This window comes from Anticarsia gemmatalis, chromosome 16 (assembly GCF_050436995.1).
Source record: "Anticarsia gemmatalis isolate Benzon Research Colony breed Stoneville strain chromosome 16, ilAntGemm2 primary, whole genome shotgun sequence".
In the NCBI taxonomy this organism is placed as follows: domain Eukaryota; kingdom Metazoa; phylum Arthropoda; class Insecta; order Lepidoptera; family Erebidae; genus Anticarsia; species Anticarsia gemmatalis.
In genome coordinates, this window is record NC_134760.1 from 7,410,337 (window position 1) to 7,434,668 (window position 24,332).

At 33.1% G+C, this 24,332-nt stretch overlaps 3 protein-coding genes across 6 annotated transcripts in view; 1 reads left to right on the forward strand and 2 right to left on the reverse strand.

Moving 5' to 3' along the window:
* LOC142979590 (dual 3',5'-cyclic-AMP and -GMP phosphodiesterase 11-like) overlaps nt 1-19,223 on the reverse strand; it is a 217,211-nt gene extending 197,988 nt beyond the window's left edge. For all 4 annotated transcript variants that reach the window (XM_076124611.1, XM_076124609.1, XM_076124607.1 and 1 more), the window contains exon 1: nt 18,936-19,223. The gene's annotated coding sequence lies outside the window, so the exon portion shown is untranslated. The remainder of the gene's footprint in view (nt 1-18,935) is intronic.
* Nucleotides 19,224-19,939: 716 nt separating this feature from the next.
* On the forward strand, nt 19,940-21,317 carry Mis12. The gene has a single exon (XM_076124242.1). It carries the CDS (start codon nt 20,060-20,062, stop codon nt 20,672-20,674), a length of 615 nt encoding a protein of 204 aa, XP_075980357.1. The 5' UTR covers nt 19,940-20,059; the 3' UTR covers nt 20,675-21,317.
* Nucleotides 21,312-24,332, reverse strand: part of LOC142979373 (putative G-protein coupled receptor CG31760) — a 74,852-nt gene continuing 71,831 nt past the window's right edge. The window contains exon 18 of the mRNA XM_076124241.1: nt 21,312-24,225. Coding sequence (XP_075980356.1) covers nt 24,196-24,225 — 30 coding nt within the window. The 3' untranslated portion in view covers nt 21,312-24,195. The remainder of the gene's footprint in view (nt 24,226-24,332) is intronic.

Consider the following 24,332-nt stretch of genomic DNA (forward strand, 5'->3'; position numbering starts at 1 on the left):
GTAGTTTAACACAAATTAGGAACAAGAACAATTCAGTCTGCTATTTTAATAACTTAAATTTTGAGTATAAAATAATTATACTACCTACTCTACTCGTGCAATTGCACTCTCGTAACTTATCAATTGTGATTTTAACTTTATCATAATCAGATTAATATCTATCACGTAATCGTGATAAAAAAATAATACAAATTAAATAGGTTATAATTCCAAGATCAGTTATCAAAGGGATTTTCCAAAATCTTTCTTTAATTCTGATTCTGTAAGATATCTGATATCTTTTACTGTCGGTCTTAAATCACAAGATTTTTTCATTTCAACACGGAGCACTTTTCGATGAACTTGTACATAAAAAAATGGTTTTCATGCGTGAAGAAAATTTTAAGGAAAACGGCAAACATGTTTTATTAGCATACTCACCTTCACGCAAGATTTTTGTACGAATATAACATTTAAAATTTCTTGGTTTTTCTTGAATTTTTTTTGCGTCATGAAATGGAGAGACGTCAGATATGGATATACCACAAAATTTTCCGTATACACACGAAATAAATAAATACAATTTCTGCACAACTGGGCAAACACATTTTATACAAACTTTCGTTTTAGTTCCACGCGGCCACGTTTTAGTTTTTTCTTCAACAAAACATATTCTGGTCGAAACTAATTAGAAGTTAGTTCGTTTGAAATACGCAAGCAAACACACTGTTTGGTTTATTTCCATAATATCGTCGCAACTGCCATCGGCACGCTCTGCGGTCACATTAGCATTCTAATGAGAGAACGAAATCTATTCAAGGCATTGTTTATACGTTCAAGAGTTATAAGTCCTTTTTTTCTATGATATGACGCTTCGACGTAATTAATTTCTTCTGTATGATTGGAATGTAGAGGTATTGTTTGTTTGTTTATATTAACTCAGATAACTATTTAGACGCAACTCTAGATTCAATGAAGATAATTAAACCCGCGGCTGTTAATATTTAATAATAATTGTATACAAATCAAGTAATAATAACTAGTGGTAAGATATTTCAAATATTTTACAAAAATATCGTTCGTGTATACGTCGATATAAATTTGCATTTCTAAATATTTGCACCAAGTCTAAAATAGACATTATCAATACATACTATCCAACCAAGAAATAATAAAAATTCTTGAACGTTTACATTTCAATACCGACAATATACATTCACAAAGGATCAAGTTTAAGGGTCAGTTTCACAACTATGGATAAGTGACCTCTCTGATACAGTAACAGCTAATTTATAAAAACGAAAACCAAAGTAATGCTCAACTATTGACATTAGTCTGAAGAAGTAGTAGATTGAGCAGAAATTAACGTAGGATACTTTTTACTACGGGAAACCTTTTCACACGGACAAAGTCGCGGGCGGAAGTTAGTCAACTATAAAATATCCTTTGCCTCCGATTTACCCGTGTATTATCCGTCAGCTAGTCTGTACAAACAAATCAATTCCCCGTTTTGCCGTAAATACGAACAGAATTACTTTGATTTTTTATTTTACATGAGCAAAGTATATACATATAAGATATAACACATATTGATGTATTGTCAAGGCTCTCAAGGAATAATCTCTCCCTCGTTCGGGAGGAGACCCGGCAGTGAGATAATAACGAGTCAAAAAAAGTATCAAATTTACGATAACAGTACACCTGCCGTTCACTGAATGCAGTAAAAGCAATTAATAGAACATATCCGTATGTTTGCTCTAATGGGCGCTCGAGCTAATCCTAAATTGGCTAGGTCTGGCTTAAGCCGACCACGTTAGCACTGAATTTCACACTAGGTTTCCCTCTCCGTTTCAAACGCATTTCACCTACAAGTCGACATAATTGTAGCTTTATATACTATGTTATATGAAGACATTTGGCTGTTAGATTGTTGCTTTATCACTGCGATAACAACGAACATAAATTTCATGATATTTAGCATTAAGATGATGGAGGTCAAACATAGGCATTTACTAGATGATACTTTTTAATGTAGTATATTTTTTTTTCATCCTGAAGAAGGCCTATCTAAATAAAATAAACCAGGAAACTTAAAAAGTCGCAGGTATAGCTATAATTTAAATATCAAAATAGTAGATACTACTATCGATTCGTATTTTAAGCTAGGTAAGTAACAAGAAGATAGTAGCATTAGTATTAGGTAGTATTTATTCAGCAGATTAGTGTGTAAATAAATCTATATGATAGTAAGTATACAGATAAACATTAAACATAATTTGTATACTAATGTATACCCATAATCAATAAATGGAATAGTTTAGCGTTTTTTATATATATCGCACTAATAATATAATATAGTAACTCAAAATACATCGACACAACTTCAACTAGACAGGTTCAGAACACCATAATCATACCATATGTTTTTTATTAGTAACAAAATAGTATCTTCTATTTCATTTATAAAATAGAGAGCATTTTGTTTTTATTTACCCATAACAGTGCCTCGATTCTCTTCTACTATCGACTACCGACAACCGAACTGTCATCGAGAAATTTTGTATGAAAATCTGATCAGCGCCTCTGTCGGGTGTCGTAGGAAACCTTTTGGCAGTACATTCTAAATGTCAAAATTCGATAGCTAGCCGGTTGTCGGTTGTCGATAGTGGTAGAGAATCGAGGTACAGGGAGTGATATACAAGTTATTCATCGATTCTGACAAAGTTGTATTTTGAGTTACAGCACTATTGCGATATATTAGAATATCTTCCATAATATTATGTTTGAAGGTCAATAATCAGCTGGTTCTAATCAGGCACACCTGTGTCAACATGCATTATTAATTTACAAAAACTACTACAGTATCATAATCAATTATGATGAACCGTTCATATAATTGATTAAAATGTCCGCATACAATTACAGTATGATTAACGACTGGTGCTAAAGTATATAATTTTGAACCATATATTATGTGACGATGACGTCATCACAGTCATTTCATAATATTGACATGGCATGCAGCGCAAATTGTAAACAATTTTGTTAAAGGAAAATTACTTTTGTAAATATGGACACTTTTTTATTTATTTATTTGGGCCAAAAAGCAGTTACATATTTACATGTTATTAAGAACGTCTTTACTTTGAGTAAGAGTCAATATGATTGTAACCCGCACTATTGTCCACAGATTAGTGTTAAGTAGTTTAAAAAGAAGAAAAAGAAAATAATGTTAGGCACCCAAATAAATGTGGTTCGGATTATGTACTTTCCAAATAAACAGCAATTTTTAAAACAAAGTATATAATTTAAGCATTTGTTGATCAATAATACAGCTAATATGAAAGTGCCGATCCAATAACCACATTACGACTTTACTCAACAAAAGCGAGCGCTATTCAGTAGTGAAAATACCATCGCATATAAACTTGAAGCTTCTTGCAGTCTAATGCAATTCCAACTATCTGTCTACTTCCCGTAGTCCCACTTAAATGCCTTCAGAGTACAAAGGAATCCTAAAGCATTTAGCCCACATTTTCCAAGCGGAGAGATCGTCAACGTATTATTACTGTTAATATACATACAAACATACGACGTACGTACTAGCAGGAATGTGGATATGTTAAACGATATTTCTATTTTCAGCATTTACCCACTAGTGTTTTAGATCATAAATTTTGTTTCACTACTTAAAGAAAAATTATTAAAACAAACAGTCATCAATAGCTCGATTGTCTACTACTATACGACTAGTTGTCATCTAGAAATTTGGTATGAAAATCTGATCAGCGCCTCTGATGGGCGTCGTAGGAACAATTTTGGCAGTACCTCTATATGCTAAATGTCAAATTCTCGATACTCGACAGTATAGATTACACAGAATTGCGCTATATGAGTAAAGTTTTAACTTATTCTTTTGTCTCAATTTCTAATAATGTAGCTTTGTTCAGAAAACATCGCTAAAAGCGAGAATGATGGCCATATTTTCCCAAGCGTGGGTGAGAGTGACTTCATAAAGTTAAGAAGTCCTTATCAAAAGACTATTCAAACAGATGGCTATTGGAATTGCCTTCGTAATTTAAAATGTCAAGACTGTCAATTAATGCCCACGCAACATCGGAAATCGACTTTTTTATGGAACAAATTGGTACCGTCGCCGTGCTATTTTTGGTTATTCGCAATCTTCATTAGTAGTAAGTCTAATCGAGTATGCAAATCCAATTTCCTAATGAAGTTTACTTATAACATAGCGAGTGAACGTTTGACATTTATCTTCCAAGTCACATCAAATATTTGAATTGCTCCAACCACCTAACAATTTCGTTACAATCGTTACTCTGAGATGTCTTATCTCTTGAATAAATCAAGGCAAGGTTATCATTGTTTATAAAATAATCTTGCTGATAGCGATTTAAAATCACGTGACTATGTTTGATAATAATGTTTGTGGTTTTTTACTTCGTATAATATATTATATCAATATTAGCTGAGTAATTGGTCTGCTAAGAAAAGTCTCATCGGTTATCGTTCTACATAACCGTAGCACATTGTTTGAATAGTTACTAACACATAATGAAAGTGCGAAAACGGAGTTTTTGCAAAGCACTAAATGTTACCGAGTTTTAAATTATCCTCTGGAGCAACATTAAGTTTTATTTTTCATTTATTTACTGAGAAAATTTGACAAAGTGGTTTGACGATCCATAATCCGCATTAGAACATTTTACCTACTTGGCTTTTAAAGTCTGTCTGAGATTTTCTGAAACATACCTAACCTACTCATTCAAAACACCTTTAGGACAATTAATAACAGATACCTGGATGATTTTGTTTGTCATAAATGCATTTTAGTAGCTCGACTGGAAGCCTTAAGTGAAAATCTGTGCCATTGATATCTGATAGAACCTCGTAAAAAAACCTTTAATTGAATAATTCTTTAAAACTATAACAATCAGCTGTAAGATTGATTTAACAGAAAGAATTTGAAAACAATTAATATATTTGGCTGTATTTGGTCTCTTTCTAACATTCCTATATTAAAATGAGAGAAAGAGGAAAACTTATCAACTTTGACCGTGTTTCTATTTTGTACCTATATTATCATATTGAATAGGGTTATCAGAAAACACGACTACGTTTGTTGTAGCTTCTGTGTATTCCCTATCAGTAGTTATCTAAACGATTAGGATTCGATATTGACTATAAGATATTATAAAGCGCCTTATCTCTGTTTAGTCGTTTAGTTCTCGTTATCGGACTCACATGGTCGAACGGAAATCTCATAATCGATTTCAGCTTGCGAACTAGAACTATCGGAAACTGGTGCTCTTTGTATTAGAAAAGATGTCCAATTTAAATGTAACTGTACCTGTGTAATTTTCCACTACTGTCTTTGAACAAAATGTTTATTGTCTAAACATATTGACTTAGATAGAAGTTATTGAAACTACAGCTTCCTGAGTCCTTTAGATTTACATAAATGTCGAGTCTTTTTCACTTGTGCGGACAGTTTTATTAAACTTCTCCGGTATAAGAATAAATTTTGTATCATCGTGACTTTACACAAACAAAATATATTGTAGTTATGTATTCTATTCGAGATTGTAATAGAAAGACAGAGATAACGTCTAGTTTAATATTCATGCTTACTAGCTATGTCAGATCAGTTTTGTGCATATGGCGAGCTGTAGCGCGATTCTCTACAGACGTTACTATCGAATATCGGGAGTTTGACATTTAAAATGTACTGCAATAACAGTTCCCACGGCACCCGTTAGAGGCGCTGACCATGTTTTCATACTAAATTTGACCATAGTCAATAGTAGTAGGAAATCACTCCGCCAATCTTTTACTTGATGCACCAAAACGTGTACAGTAAATGTTGCCAAGTTCAATTTATTGTGTGTCGCGAATCGCAATAGTCAATCGCTTCCGCTTGTTTTAGTTAGCGAAACACACGCATGTTAGCAATATAAAGCGTTTTACGTGCCAAAACGCTCGGTTCGAATAACACTAAATCTATACGACTAGAGCTATTCGTCTAAAATACTTCGCTTAGTAATCGATCAATGCATTGTGCATTTGAGTATATTTCAATTATTGAGTTGACTACTACAAAAATTGGTAACTGCAATTTGGTAAATTAATAATTTATCCACACTTATTATTACTTCACAGTTAAAGATATTTGTCCTAGATTTTGTAATTTCAGCCAACTGTTTCCCATAAAGTAAGTTCAACCTAAAGCCATTCCCACGCATGGTATATCAACTCCGCTGATACTGAAAATCCATTGGAAAACGTTATTAAGCATCTATACAGATTTGTTTAACTCAGAAAAAGAGCTTAGGACTTGTGTTTTGTCACCATTACGTGGGCTTAAACAATATAACACTATTTCCAATAAAAACAATGCCACCAAAAACATTCTGTAAAAACCTCAAGTCTCGCCGTAAAAAGTGGTGAGATCTATATAATACCAAGTCGATTAATCTATTTAGTCTCTACTTGAAGGACCTTCTGTCTTAAGTTATTACGTATGTTATTATCATGCCAATTAAAAAAAAATACCTTGTAAACAAATAGACCGACCTGGCCATCGCATGATTTAATTATTAGTATGTATCACACTACACAGCACGACGAGAAGTTAATGCTCCTAAAATGTTAATGGCGAATTTGTGTTTTCTTGCGATGACCAAGTCGATCTATTTGTTTTAAAGGTATTTTTTTTTAATTGGCATGATAATAACATACGTAATAACTTAAGACAGAAGGTCCTTCAAGTAGAGACTAAATAGATTAATCGACTTGGTATTATATAGATCTCACCACTTTTTACGGCGAGACTTGAGGTTTTTACAGAATGTTTTTGGTGGCATCTCACTTCTTTTTGTAGAGCGAACATAAGTCCAATTTGTGTGGAAAGACGTTTTTTTTTTCATAATTCAACATATTTTCCTATGGGAATGTTGTTCAGTTTCATGGGCTAAACACCCTTACCCACCCTATACCCCCTCCCGTTATGCCTCATATAGTAGGTACCTATTTACACCTATTTATTTTATTTTCTACAGTAATAATAATTCATTAACTGCAAATGTAACCTTGTAATCTTATACATTTATATGGGATTACAAAGTTATTGTTGCAGTTGGAGTATTTAGAAAACTGGACCGAAATTAGAAAATATTACATTTTTCCCATGATTAAGACACTAAACCCTATTTGTATTCTAAATTTTAAGCTTCTAAGTCTGCTAGAAGTACCTTAGACTTTTGATGATCGGTGAGTCAGTGAGTCAGTGAATCAGTGAGTGACAAAATTCAAAATTTTAACAAGTTGTCATTCTTAAACTACTGGTTCAAATTGACTGAAATTTTGAATAACTATACCGTGTTTATACAATGACTAATTAGTTGCTGAAAATCCAGGCTTCTTGTTTTATCCACAACGAAATTATAGGGGTGTCAAAAATAGCCCGAATTGCTTCGAGAAAAGGATGTTACGGCCGTGCCGCTTTTTTTTTGCTCGACTTGCGGGGGCACTTCCGTGCCCCCAGATCCCTGAGTAAAACAGCAACATCAATGCGTATTACGTATTCATAGTCCCACCTCTAATATCAATATCTGAGACAAAGCTAAGGGTGTTATCTATGCACCTTATCTATAGTAAGGTATAGAATGCACTTCATAAATAGGGATAGGCTGTTATCACAATGGGAGCTCGCAACGGGACTTTGACCGGAGAGCTGTAAGTGGACGATAGTGCGAGCTCTATCAATACCTTCCGGGGTATTCCAGTTTGCTGTATAACTTAATCTCATTGCTCTTGCCTCGGGTTTCCGATACGTAGGACTTAAAAGCTGTTCTGTAGCCGTATGGCGAAATATTTACACTATGAAGCGAGCCAAATGTCACAAAAAAAATAAATCCTGGGTTTTATTTAGGTACATTGAAAGAATTCTGTTTGTTTAGAAGCATTTGTGACTACGCTAATGGTATGAATAAGTACAATATTTTATAATAATATTAACACCAGTATTCATTTTGCAGAATGAGAATGCTGAGTTGTCTCGGTTCATGACTTGACATAAAATACGTGTATAAAATTATAAACTTTGTACTCGAGTGAAATATTATTATGGTAAATTGATATATTTGCATTGTAATGTTCCCGACTGCTGAATCAGTGTTTAAAAACCAACATAGGTAAATACAATGCTTATTTCAAAACAATTTTTTGCTAATTATAGATAATGTATTTGCGATATGCCCATTTACATTCAAAATGAGTTTCACAATTTTCTTATTGTAGGTAAAAAATCCATGTATTTTTTTTTCTCTTGCTAAGCATAATAAAATTTAACTAATTTCACAAAAATTTGGATATGCAAATACGAAACAATATGGAAGTGAAAACCGTTTTAAGATTTAAGTCGTAGGCAACGACTATTTGAAAAATCCGTATTCGACACAATTTCATCAAAAAACTTTTTCGAGATGTTAGGAGTAACATTCTAAGAAGTATAACTATCCAATTAGATTATACGACAATATCTGTATCTTGTCGGAGATATTAAAAATAAACATAAAACGTCTTTGCAATAAGTTTCCTCCGTGGGCTTGAAATGGCAATCCACAACGACGACTGCGTAATAAAAACCAAGATTACGAGTCGAAGCCAACCGTATAAAACCTTTTATAATGTAGATTTAGAGCCTGAGAAAAGGCTTTACTGTGTCGTTACCCTATAGTTTGATTTAGACTTGGAGAATATTAAAATGTGTATTCCTACGTATCTTGATAACTAGAGGCCACCCGCGACTTCGTCCGCGTGGAAACCCTTCCCGTGTAAATTCCGATCCCTCGGGAACTCCGTGGTAAAAACCATATAGTCTGTGTGTTATTCCGGGTCTTCAACTACCTACATGCCAAATTTCATCGTAATCGATTCACTAGTACATGTGTATTATGCGTGAAAGAGTAACAAACATCCATACATACATACATTCTCACAAACTTTCGCATTTATAATATTAGTAGGATTTATTTACTATCTCGAATGTTCATTGAAAGTGTACCTACTATGTCATTTTCCGTACATTCCTACTGCGTAATCGCTACTCTTACCTATATAACAACTATCTTCCATATAAAATAACTAGGTATATTATATACCTACTCCCGATCAAACTACCGATGTTATGACGTTCAATATTGAAATGACATCGTAAAGTTCTACCTACGTAGATATTTTCTTTGACTATACTTTGAGGCATAAAAAATGTTTCATCTCTTTCTTTACAACTATTGACTTTTCGAGGTATTCTCAGCAAACATTTGATCATCGAGTTAGTGAAGCCTAAGACCAAAGTAAAACAATTTGCCCAAATTGAATACAAGTTCTTGTTCAACTAGAAATTGAAGTTTCTAATATATTCTAGTACCTGAACCGTTATATAGGGCTGAGGTAAATTCGTGAATGGATGTGAAATGAATGACATCGCTTGACTTTTGCTGCTTGAGTTTAACTAATATTTTACATTCGGAATTCATTAAGACAGATTCCTATTGTATTATGCTTAGTTGCATACGAATTGACAACATTTCATTTTTTTGAGTAACATATATTATCATTTTATTCTAAACTAGATGTGAAATAAAGGTACCCATATTTTTTATTTTTGTGATATTTAGTTATTTTCATTCATGATTTTCACTTTGAAAATTGTTTCATTCTAAACAGACGTAAGTGCCAAATGACGTCATATATACGGCGGAATAGCATAATGCCTTTGCCTCACAAGTCACATCATTTAGAAAAAAAAAATATATAAATGTCAGTGTCTTGTCAACCTGGCGCGTCTATCATATTATTGTTTGCTTACAAATACATTAATTGTTTTATAAGTTATTATTTTCCGTTCTCCGTTATTTATAAGTCATGAAGGTATCTGAAGGACTCCAAGTTGCTGATAGTGGGAACCTGCCCATAGTAAATAACTTAATGCTTTTGGAATATATGCACGAAAACATACTATTACTTACTTATGCATTACTTTGTCCATTTTCTAAACAATGTGAGAAGCGTAAAATAGACTCAGGACTAATCCTGAATTATTGTGGTAAACATCAGCCTACTTTAAATGACTACAGCATATTTAATTTAATGCTCCAGTATATACACTAGCAGCAAGACCTAGCTATAGGGATTTTAATCAGTTCTGTCAAGATGCTCAAAGTGAAAAGGTGATTGACAGTGTGGCTGAAGCAACAAAAGATCAAGCAGATTCAAAGCTGTGGCATTCCATGTGTCAGGGAAGAGTCACTGGTTCTAGGATCTATGAAGCAGTACATTGTCAAACAGGAAATGGTGTTTTGGTGCAAAGTATCTTAGGTGGCTATGAGGTGCCTGAATTTAAAGCCATATGACGAAGTAAAACATTATAAAAACAATTAATTAAAATATTAGAAAATGATTTTGGAGTTATTCTAAGTTCAGGCCTAATTCTAATTTCCCCTGTTATTGGTGTTCCATCAGATGGGATTTCTGCGAAATTTGTTCTGGAGATAAAATGCCCAATAAGTGGAAAAACAATCAAAGAATTATGTTAAAAATGGCAAACTCCAAGGATAATGTAAGGCCCAAATAATGGTTCAGATGCATGCTGAAAGATCTGTTTTGTATTGCTGATCCAACTTTTGAACAGACAAAATTAATACACAAATTGAGTATGATGCAAATAACTCTACAAAGATTTTAGAAGACGCTGAACCATTCTGGAAGCAATATATTGTTAAGACTATTTTTGTTATTTTAGAAAGTGTTAAATAAAACAAATTGAAATTAGTTTACGTCTTTTTATTCATTTTTTATTATAGGACTATGGAGATTTATTGACCCACATGCTACTGTGACTTTTTCATCTGAATTAGTTTATTATATATAACAGTGTGGCTTGAGTATCTTAAACACGGACGCACTACACCCACAGCATTACACTATTCTTGCTTGTTTGAGTTAGGCGCAGCAAAAAAATGTTTTCGATCGTCTCCAGAACTGTTTTCGTAAGATGGCACAAAACAATATTTGAGATCCTTCATAACCCTGTACTGCTAACCAGGATTCATTTCGAGAAATCTATAATGTTTAAAGTTCATAAATGATGCTAAATACTTCAGTAACCTATTTATTGTGGTATTTTCGTGTTTGTTTACTTTAAAACATTAATGACATTTCAAATGTCAATCTACATAACTTTTATTCAAATTGCAAAGGCAAAGGTAAGACGTTATTCTTCCGTATATGTGACGTCACAGCGAAATTTTTGGTTTTTATTTTATTTCTCCCGAAATATTGAGCCAAAAAATATAAAAAAATATGTTTTGTATTCAGGATGAGGAAATGAAGAAATGGTATTTTTATTTTAGGTACTTTAAAATTTTGAAATGTTGTCAAATAAGGGAAAAGTTGAAAATTATGATTGTGCGTATTTCTGACCGAATATTTGTTTCCTTTTAATTATTTTAATAGGGTAATGAAAATGAATAAATGTTGCTGATGGACTAAAAGTACTGAATACACAGTAACTACATGTTTTAATTATTGTTTAAGCTAAAACTTAAACGATCCCAAACACTTTTTTGCTCGTCGCATACCTACGTCAAATTCTTAACCAAAAAATTGCCGACGATCACTCATTGACAGCGTCGCATATTAATCATCATAGGTACTATATAGAACTGGAGTTCTTAAAACTTTAATCTGCACACTTGTCTTATTAAACACTCTAACTACTTCATTCACCTAAATCCATTAGTACAAAGTTGCAAAGATAAATACTAAAGATACGATTCCACGCTTTGCAGCTGCGATCTGTTTCCCTTATTCAACTTCCATACGACTATTTTATATTTTCCTTTTACAGTTCAAATAATTTCATTCGAATTAATATAAATAAATTCAAGGTTATAAGGTGACGCGCAACTTCTATGAGTAGGTGACGGTCTTGTTTGGTTATTTTGTTTTGGATGCACATGTTGATTTTAATGTAATGTTGATTGTACAAATGACGTAAGTTTAAGGATTCCAGACATAAAACGAATAGCAAGTAATGGTTCATTAGACGCTGTTTCCGTTACCGTCTAGGAAATCTAAAGTAGTAGGTAGGTAACAAATAGATATATATATATCAGCCCAGAACCCTTAAAACGCTGACGTCATAATAGTAATAGGCTTTAAGTAACTAAAGAGGTTTTATTATCTGAGCAAGGCGTTGTCGGCTATTACGACAACCATAACTAGTTTAAGGGGTGCTTCGGAACTATTTTGTACAAGGTTGTTGACTTGGAGCAATGTATAAAGAACTCCATAGACATTGTAAGACATCGACTCCGAATTAGCATTCTTCTCCTTTGTGCTCTATTTACGTGACGATAATATATTGCTAGATTAAGATTTATCCGTAAAGAAATGTTATTTATTTTTTCAAAGAGCGTTACTGTCAATGCCCCTGATCATATTAGCGCCGAAGTTTGTTTTGGCTCGAGCCCAACTTCCAAATTCTTGAATCGCACATGTATCACAAAGTGTTGAGAGTCTCTTGTATTTAAAGTTTTACAACTTGTTACTGGGTTCGTCGTCCTGTCTCGTCCCACATAATAATGTCTTACAGATTACGTAAACGTTTCGTAATGTTATACATTTCCTTCGATTCAGATAAGAAAGATTTCATTAAGATTTTATAATCCCCGTCCGGCGAATGAGTCTGACTAAATCCAGTTCAATCTACGCTGTGATTTAAACACATAAATTACGATGATCTTCTAAATCAACTTCAATGTCAGTTATTACATAAATAATCACGTTGCTATATAAAGCTGTTCATTGACAAAATGTTAAGTTAGGAAATGACCTCGTAAAAGTAAACAGATATTTTGATCCGATATTTTATTGCTGCTATTATTCATTCATAATACTATAATCATGTATAAGTATAGATCAGAACTGTTCAAAATAGATCTCGTATGATAATCACAATTTAATGGTATAAACGAGGCAATATGTTCCATTTAGTATGAAATATTGCCAAACAAATTACAACTTTGTCGGAGACTGGGCTACGAATTGTCATTCCAAAAATATATCCGTACACAGAGGAGTTCTTATGTTAGACTGTTAATATGTCATGTCATATAAAGACTAAGCAAATTGGGTCATTATTCGCTCGCATGTGTTTTGTACTGCGATTTGGCAAGGCTAAGTCGGAATTCATGAACATTACGACAGTGATGTCGGTCGTAAAGCATATTTTAAACATTTATTGACTTTTCAGTAGTACAAAACCGCAATAAAATTTTAACGCGCTACGATTTAAGGTTTTTTAACGAAAAGTTTAAATTTTAAACATGTCCATGATAATGTGAAATTAGGTTTACGACGCGTAAAGAATTGAAGGAGCGCAATACAGTTTCAGAGAACGTGAATTTACAGTTGAAGATAAATATTTAAACAGTTTTACTTGAAGAAACGTGAGTGAGTCACACGATTCTCCTGATTTTAAAACGTAGTACTTACTTAGCTACTTTTGTATTTTGTTTTCATTGAATTTTACAGGACATCGTCTTTACTACAAGAGATATTATTATAGTGCAATTTTTATTGTTTTAAGGTTCGGACCCGAGAACTGTAACTCCAAGCAAGCAAATTGGTGATACGATTCGAAAACAGTATAAAAAGATCAGCGGACATTTAACTCGTGTAAACTGTAGAAGGCTAACATGATATTCATAAGCGTAGTAAAAGATACAGACGCTCTCAAGAAGGAAGCCTGCGTGACGTCATCACGCGGCCAAGCGCTGTTACTGACATCGTAGAGGTAAAAGCGATTCACAAGCTTCCTTCATTGTTCTGTGGAACACGCTGAGGTCTGTGCACTTTCATTGTAAAACTTCAGCTTAGAGACAGAACCAACATGAAATGTTGTTGCAATTCACTAATCATAATAGTCTAACTCTATCTCTACATATGTTTCTAGCTAAATAGGAACGTAGCATCTATCGTTAGTAAGTGCTACTCGTATGTATAGGTAGATACATGTCAATATTTTATACAGGTAAGAATATGAAGCTAAATAAAATATGCTGTCGTGGCCTCCTTTGGGATCCTTTTCGATAACACGCTCGATACATATTTTAGGATCTTTATTTACTACTACTTTTATTTCAACACACATTTTCCTTTTTTTGTCAGCATTTATCAAACTAGAACAGCGAACGTATTACTAATATTACTATTTTCAAGGGTCTTCATTATGATATATTATTTAAATCATGTTTCAGTACAAGCAGTTCGGAAATGCAAAATTGTTACCAACTTTTGGTACTAGTTTGGTTGCAACCGAACGTTTGACATTCAGACGATAAGCGTAAGTTTTATTTTGACAAGCTCTCAGGTTATTCACACACGCAATAGCTACAAATATTGGAAACAATTTTTCCTGAGGAAATAGCGTAAAACACGTAACGTACAGTTTTCTGCCTACCTTACCTTGACAACTTGAAATAAGCAGGAAGCAAAATTTCAATGTAACTGATATAGAACTTAACCGAACCAAATAGAACTTGAAATTGTGCTGGCACGGCTCATGTTGTCAGCAAACAACTTACACATGACAAAATTGATCTCAACAACGATTTCGCTTCGGACGGTCAATTAGTGGTCTGATGACATTTCAAAATAAATAAGTGCCCATTTTGAATTATTTCGTATACTATGACTAGTTATTGCCTTGAACACAACAACATTAATTAAATATAACGATCATGGATTATAGGGTAACTGTCGGGACGTTGAAAAGCAATCAAGGAAGTGGTCGAGAGCATAATGAGAGGTTTCGGCTTCCTAAGCCCAAGGAATCAAGGAACTTAGATTGGTTTATTGTTAAGAAAACCAGCAGGAACCGCACGATATTTTAGACGTTTCTGGGACTAATCAATATCAATTTAAAGATACGTGTCTAATTTATACCTTAAAAACTGAACTATAAATTCTCAAAATTATGGCTAACATATATGGAGTACTCGTTCTTTATATTTTTTCATAAAATGTCGACGAGACATTCACTTCCTTATTCGTCGCAATTTTTATTTGACTTCATTACACAAAAAATGAGATCGTTATGGAAGCAAGGAAAACGAGAAAAGTCATTTTACCAGAATTCATTGTCTCGATTATTGTATTGAATGAATGTAATTTATCAGAAACATAATAAGGGCAGAGTACAATAAAAACTCCCTCCCTGAACGAAATATGAACATTCTGCAAATAATAAGGAGAAACAGCTTCTCGAATATGTCATAAACAATGAATCGGCGGATTAAGCCAAGAGGCTTGACAAAACATCCATCTAAAAGTACTTACTGTCACAGTCTAGAGATACTAGTATCTCAGTAAGCTAGATAAATCGAATATTTATACTGATAAACAAATTGACGGTTTATCTAGCTTGAAAGGAAAACATTGAGTAAAACCACGTGTTGAAAATAAAACTGCGTGTGTGGGCGCGATAAAGATGTATGGAGACCATTCACGACATTTGCTGACATTTATTAGCTAATTTTATGTAAGGAGTAATCGACGTCCTGACATACTTTTCTTTCTTTACGGAACTACACTCTGAGGTGCTATATTTATTCAGATCATCTACTACAAGATTAGTTTCCAGTTTCTTGTCAATGAATGAAGAAGTGTTGTATGTAACGAACTCTACAGCCCTGTTATATTTGGTTCTAATAAGACTTTACCAGTATAAATGCATTACCCACAGAAGCCACATATCTCCATTAGAGTATTTATTTATAATCATTTCTTATTTACCATCCACGGTCATTTTCCAAGGTTCAAAGGCCAAACTATGATAATATTACACGCGTTTTTCACTTCTTACGATTGCCGATTAGAAAATACCAATACATGCATAGTGGGAGAACATTACGAGCTTTCTCGTGAGTAGTTTGGTTGATATGCAGTATTCCACATACCCAGGAGCGTACGAAAATGTCTGCTGCAGTTTATCGATCGACTGCCGACACTGCCGTACTCGCATTCAATCTCTAGGTATACTTTCTAGAATTCTTGAAGCATCTTCGTGCGTGAATGATTTATGATAGTTATGGATGATCAGCAGCCGGAACTAATATGACATCTATCCTTAGGTTATCAACGTCTGATGGTGAGGTCAGAGAACAGTTGCTCTATATCAGTACGCAGTACTTTATAATGAGTATCTAGGAGTTTTATGGTAGACTTTACCCAGATTCTGAGTTATAAGAATTAAGGAAGTACGGAGGTATGAAATCGCCATATTTATATGTAAGTAAATCTTCTAGTTTTACTTCAATTGGCTAAAAGTATGCAAAATTTCACAACAATCTGGTGATCAGTAAGCCTTGGAAACTATACAAATAAATGAACTTTCGCAACTATAATTATTGGCAAGGCTTATTCTGCCTTAGAAGATACGATTTCACTTCTATTTGGCATTCGACTGGCCTTAAATTTACGTAACACACAATGCCGTTGAAATTATTATCTCATAATAATTATGTCAATGACTGTCCGAGCATTGAACTTTAAATATAAAGTCTTGATTTATTCATCAAAAACATGTTACTGTATGAACCGATTGACCTAAAGGTGCGTCAACATTGCCTAACTTCGTAAATAATGAATGAGATAGAACAAGGGACTGAAAACTAAATAATATTTCTATAATTACGTTTCAATTATAATTATTGCATCGATTACAAACAAAACCATATAGACTTTGATTCAAATCTATGTACCACTTTTGTTAAAGCAAAGTTTTGTTTCCCGGAACAAATGACGTCATCGATAAGAAACCATAAAAATCTATTTTACGATGCAACTTACACTACCAAACTAACTTACTAAAGAAAAGTTTTCTTCGAAATAAAATGAGGTAATCATAAGTGACTCCATGTTTTTAGGCTTAGGTAATCGTGCAGGCAGACTAGATCTAGAGCATTCTTTTTCGTCCCTATCTAGACTCTATCTGCTGTCTTTGGCAACGTTCTTCAGGTCTGCAGATTAGACCAGAAACTAAACGGTCTTTGAGGAAAAAAATAATAATGAATAGGACTGAATAACATTTAAGTCAAGCTTGTAAAACCAACTTTGTGTTGCTACGTCGACTACAAGTTAGACGAGGGATCTTTTTAAACAATGTAGTCAATTATTAATCAGATTTTTCGACAACTTCTTATTAAATCAATGACCTTTGTCCCAATCGAGCTATTAAGCAACAGCCGTGATGTCGTTTTAATTTATCGCATTACAAATTATACGCGTATAAAGTATTGATAACCACAATTTTGAGAATTATATTGTACTGATAGGGATCAACATCTGATTATTGCAGTAATTTATCAGCATTTCCTGTCTAAAACCTTGGGTATTTCATGTGCAAAATCAGAGCAGTAAGCACTACCTATCAAGTTATCAATGTTTTAGTGCACAGGTAAGTTTGCAGACGGTCGATTGAAAAAACTGATTAAAAAGAATGCACTGCACGAAGTCAGAAGTAAACTTAAGTTTCTGGTTACTATCAACATTGTCGATCATAACTTCCTACATGTTGGCTACCAATTCTTAGCAACGAGTGACTCATTTATTCCGAAAATTTGATTACTTGACAGCATAGAAAATAATTCCTATGATGTATGTTTTGTTAAGATATTCTAACCTGCGTATAGTAATGAACTAGAGATAGATAACATACGAATCATAGTGAACTACAGTCCGATCTTCTATAAATAATGGGATGTTTATAAAATTATAAGGGCAGACATTTCCGTAAAAAATATTGCTCCTTTAGAAGCCCCCTTATCTTACTTGTTATGTTAAGAGCCAATGCCAACTGACTTCATACTCATCATGCTGCTTTTTAGAGAAACACAGGTTGCTTTTTTATTCTAATCCTTTTTTTTTGTTGTGTACTGCTTTAAGATGAGGGCCAGGATTAAAACCTGTTTGTGATGTATAGTTTTTCGAGTGGTAGGTATGGTTATTAGATTATCACTGGTTTAATACCATGTCATGCTATCAAATTGTTCTTTGTTGGGCATGTTCAGTGTTCACAGTCCGTAGGTTCCGGTCACTTCGGCGCCGTTATGCGACCTCATTGGAATTAACGAACATTTTTTGCCACAAGATATGAATGGAATAGAGGCTGGATTATATTCTCGTAATGTTTACAAAAAAATGTCGCTTTGTGAAATAAATAGCGCCATTACGGAAATCGCACCTGTTCAAGGCCATGTGAGTAGGTACTGACTTTATTACTTGCCTAATTAACTCGGAGTTAGTCCAACAGTGTTAATTTACACATTGTTATAAACTGAGTAATAAAAACTGTAGTAAAGTTATTGAAATTAATATGTTGACTTATTCATAAACTCTGGTCAAGCTGATTTCTGTCCAGTTCTTGTGTTTACTTATGGATTTCGTCGTAAAGTACAATCGTGACATACAAGTTTGACTTCCTTATCGCAGATAGGTACTCGTTACACCTACTTTTTAAATCCAACAGGTAGGTAGGTGTAAAGGTGACTGACATGAAAACATTTTGACGATTGTTTAACTTCGGCCGTCGGATGTAGTCGTATTGTTTTGATGTGTAGTTTGTCATCGTTTACGACATTGTTTTGATTCTTGATAATGATAACATACTGAAATAACATAGATTCAGAACTACACACTACGAAGCTACGATTCTAATAGTGATAAAGTAATAATGCTTAATTAAAATAAAATGTTAACAACATATAACTTTGAAGTTCTACAAATTAAGTTTAGACATAACCATTATGTAAATATATACGCTACGAACAAATAATATAACTGAAATATAAAGTAAACGCAACGATCCTTACCACAGGCGCAGTTCAAAGCAACAAGTTCACGGTCAAAACACAAAAACTGCAAACTGATCACAAAACCAAGCAATGGCAACTTAGTAAACACTTGTTTTACACGCGGCCGGTTAATATCTAGAAAGTTTAATTAAAACACTTATTTGCCCCCAGATCCAACATACAAAGTTTAAATCTGAGGTAATTCTCATTCGAAAACTGACGAGTGAAAGTTTCGCGATAACGACGAAGAGGTTATGTTATTGTTATGATATCACGAAGCGTCGACACAGTACGAACGCCGCGCTATTACTGAACGAACCGTAGTGAAGTGAATTGCGAACCGCAAAACAGTTTACGGCTGCGAGAGAATGGAACCAACATGACGCGGCGTTCGTTCGTTCTATGTACGCGAGCGTCATCGCGTCTGCCCTTTAAGATATAAATTACAATCGCTCACCAAAGTTTTATAAAAAAAACATGACAATAATAAGAGAACTCAAATGTAGTGGATAATATATTTATATTAACCATTAGGAACATAAAATTAATGAAACTACTTGATGTTTGGTCAATTGCTCGGTCTGGGATAGAATCTGTCGAAAATTAAACATCACTACATAAAATATAATTGCTAAGTTAGTCTGTATAATTGAAGCTGTCTCAAGCGAATTTTCGCTACTTGACAGTCTTTTTATCATTTTCATTCTAAAAAACTACGGTATCCAGTATTTTGCGACTATTGGGTCTCAACATAAGTCGGGGACTCCCCGCACCTGGGTGTTCGGAAATGATAAAAATGACCTAAATAAATTTTCTCAACTTTTCTCGGAGTTTTAAAAATACAGTGTTGCTACAGTACAACAAATGAACATGGCAAAGATTGAAAATAACGTTTTAGATATTTACTTTTAACAGCTACATTGAAATTTTACCTTAACGTAGGTACTTATAGAATGTTATTAAATTTTAATTTTAAACATTCAATAAAACGCACCAAATATTTAGTCTGGCAACAACTACTCTCTTGTGTCAAACTTTTGAAACTTCGAATTACGCCCGTTATATGGGGAGCGTTTGTTGATATTATTAAAAAAACTTTTGTTTTCGTCGTTTGAAGTGTAATCGCTGTAAATAATTACAAAATGATCAAAACCAAGCCCTGGACCGGCGGCACAGAGGAAGAATATGAGACACAACACTTTGGTTTTGGCGCACAAAGGCTCAAGATTGCTGTGCGACAAATGGTTGAGCAGAAAATAACTACAGGGGTAAAAGATATGGAATCTTACTTGCAAGAATCACTAGATCTTAACGAAACAGACAAAACAACTCTAACAAGGTCTTGTGATAAGTTAATTCATTTATATTGTGAGAGAGCGGGTCCTTCGTTGAACGCGATAGATGAAGAAATTGAAAGGGTTTTGAAAATTCCTCCGAATGTTTTGTTACCTGAAGATGAACCGCAGTTGGATCAAACATCAGATTCCGATTTCGATAAATTGAAAGAAGAAGTGGCAAATCTCAGGAAGCAAGTAGAAAGAGGTGCTCTCATGGAAGCTTTGCTGACTGCTGAAGAGGAGGAGCTAGCAACTGTGGAAAAAGTTTGTGAAACAGCCAAAAAGGACATGGAAGTGATTGATGTTTTGTGTAAGAGTACAGGTGGCGATGACACTTTGAAAACAATTCAGAATGAAACACAGTTCTTGTGTGCAAGAGCATCGTTTATTAAGAAACAACCATCTATTTTTGATGATTGAGTTGTATTTGTTAAGGTTCTGAGTATATGTGATGCTGGACATATATAATAGTCTTATCTACTCTCTAACATGTGATATCTCATTAGGAATTTGTTCAGTGTTTTAGTCTTGTGCACCCATATTATACTTAGAGATCTGTACAGAAAACAGATCCTTAACTATAATGTCTGAATTATTTATGTTTAACTACTTAACCACCAGTCTCTTGCACTATTAAAACTTCATGTACTAGGACATCTGTTGTGTGTAGATTGGTAACTTTGGTTAGTGTAACAGTTACTATTTGAGATGAACACTACTGTCAAATGTGAAAGAAGTTTAGTGTGTGTTGCAATATATATAATATTCTAGAGCAGGGGTTCCCAACCTTTTCTTAGTCCGGGACCATTTTTATATTATTCTTATTAGCTGGTACCACTGAAAATTTTTAAATCATTTGCAGACCATATTTTGACCACTGGCTAGAAACCGCTGTTCTAGAGTAACTGCATTGTAGATATTTTATAATATAAGATGTATGGATGTGAATAAAGGAGAAGGTATCTGGTCTCTGCTTACCCATAATATGGGAAATAAGAGAGATTTTTGTATGTATTAGTGAATAATAATGCTGAATTTAAATAAATAAAACATTGCAAACAGTCATTTTTATTTTAATGTAAAAACAGAACTTCTTACATAAAATTCACCTAGAAACGAGTATCATAGATTAACAATACTTATTACATCAATTCTAATATAACACCCATTTTACGTCATGATAACTATTTAATGCTTTTTGTTTAAAAAAAAACGATACAAAGTTTGATACATTGAATGTTTGCTTCAAAAAATGTATAACTTGGCACATAGAACATGTATCGGTAATTCTAAAGAGATTCAAAAAGTAAATTTATTAATACTTTTACAAAAAATAAACATTACATAGTTACATTTATTTACTGCTGTAAAGAAAAATGCCTAGTGTTACATAAAATATTATTATGTGTACCTATAGGCTAACGGCATGTAAGGATACATAATATTGTGTTATTACCAGAGCACTACATACATTTCAATCAAACAGAATGCAGAAAAGTAGGTAGTATGTAAGTTGTAATAATTATGTCAACAGACTAGATACATTTTGTTTTGAAGTTAGTTTTCGTGTTTTTGTAGCTCTGGGATACTGACTTTTAATTTAAATATTGGTAATAACTATGAGTAATCCTTAACTTCATCCATTAAATTAAAAATCTTGCATTTAGACAAAAATGTAATACCCTTTTAACAATGAAAATGTTTATATCAAATTGTCCAATCTTGAATAAATTTTTAAATGGTTTATTGTTCGCTTCTATTTTAAATTGATATCTTTCTCATTTTATCTTATTTTTAAGTTAAAAAATCTTAACAGCTTACATAGAAATTTTAATATTAACAGTTGGTTTTGAACCAATCAGTGTTAACAAATAATATTTAAAATTATAGGAAAATATATACAAAGAACATTATAGGTTTATATTTAAAAATAGAGTAAGTATTAAAGATATGGAAGTAAGAAAGTTTATTTTGAAAAATACATTTAAGTACATCATTTTTGTAAGAGTTTAATAAAATATATTTCTAAAGATATAACATAGAAACTGGAGACAGGGAATTTCCTGAATTAGAGGATGGTATTTGACACTCTTTTTGAAAATTGAATTCTTTATATAATTTTGGTATATTTCTATTTCTGTTTCTAACACAAACTATAGTATTTGTAGATGGTACGAAAGGAGACTTGTTTCAAAGAATTTGACATAATTTTAATAATAGTATCATCTAAAAAAATACAACAATAATACTATTTAGTTAGCGCACTGAACACTGTAACATTCAATTACCTACATCCAATGATAGCCAACTAGCATCGAAAAAATAAATTACTATATCCTACATACAACTAGAAAGTGAAGACTTAAGTTTAAAAATAATGGGATAGACATTTTACGTTACTATTTATAATCTTTTTTAACTCGTGCAGTAATTCTATAAAATTATATTAAGTTGTCTGAATCTTTATAACTTTATCTTTTATAAATTGTTATGTTTCGACATCTAAGTCTGATTGCAGTTTTATTGACTAAAGTATATCTTCTAACATATGAGTGACCAGCACTTTAAAATCAAATATATCCCATGATTTACCTATTACATAGTGAATTATATTCTTATCTGTATTTTATAAAAATCACCACAGATATTAAAACTAAATACTATACTTAACAATGTTATAAAGATTCACATAACTTGGCGATTACACACACAACATTTATAATTGATTAATACTGTTTATCACAGATGGTAAACAAAAGGAAACAATAAATAATCACTAATGAGTTTATGTACAACACTTTAGAATTTATGCTTTATCTCGAGTCATATTTACAATTTGTTTTACATCTAAAACTATACAAATGGATTATGATTGTACTTAGTTTACAACATATAATTGATAACAAGTGTCTTGTTTTAAATTTCAAACTTAATAGTTAAATATTAAACCTAAAATAAAAGACTGATTTAACATTTCGAATGACATTCGAAATCAAGATTTTGCAACTTTTATTTCTTATTGTCTGAACTAACGATGAACACCCAGTGCTCAACATTTATATAACTACAAATATATTACAAACAATAGAATATAATTTGTTATGATTACGATTCACTTATAGTATTTAAATACTAACTCGATTTGGTAACATTACCACAGAAATAACATTTATGTAAAATTATTACATTTAAAAAATAACATTTTACCACTTGTCTAATGGGTAGCATAATATTCTAGATGAATATTTGGAATGTTTATAACCCTACTATGTATGGAAGAAGTTACAAAGTACGTTAAAAAGCGATATAAATAAACGAGTCTTACGAGAACACAGTTTTGAGTAGTTTTAGAACTACAGTACCTTTGGTGGCAGGCTTTGTACTGAAGATGTAATAGAATAACTATTTAACACACTGACTATATAATCTTTGGTATACATTACGATGTACTTTATTCCTACCTGAGCGGAGTAATGAGTATTTTTAATATTGAACACTAGCCTTACGAGAAGTAATAAATGGAATCTCAATGAGAACACGAGAATAGCTATAGTAACAATTCATGCAGTATCTATTCTAAGAGTCAACAGTATACAAATTAGGGTAGTTTGGAAATAGCTGTGGTCTGCAACTAAGGAAACATACGCAGCTCTATTCAATGTATACCTCAGCATGCGCTCCTTTTTACGAGCTGACCGATTGAACAAGTCCATGGATGTTAACGCTTAGTTACAGTCGAAACGAAGATAAAAGAGACACAATACGGGGATTATATGTTATGTCAACACTAAAACAATGCAACACAACGTAAGTCCGATCACTGAGCAAGTAAAAGCAACATGTTGTCAGACGAAGGCCGGCGGACGCCAGTCGACTGCGGTAACGACGCCACGCGCAGTCGGGCCGGGCCACGACCAACCGTTCTCGCTGAGCGCTACCAGTCACACAGGTCCACCCCATTCTGTGCTATCCTATAATTTTGGAATAATTTGATTAGTATTAAAGCCTAAAAGTTCGTCATATTGTAATTTATATTGATACCGAATAATATTTAAACACATCAGTAAATCTCTAATGT

Excerpts from the sequence above, each read along its gene's own strand:
- Mis12 (XM_076124242.1), top strand. The coding sequence starts at position 20,060 with ATGATCAAAACCAAGCCCTGGACCGGCGGCACAGAGGAAGAATATGAG.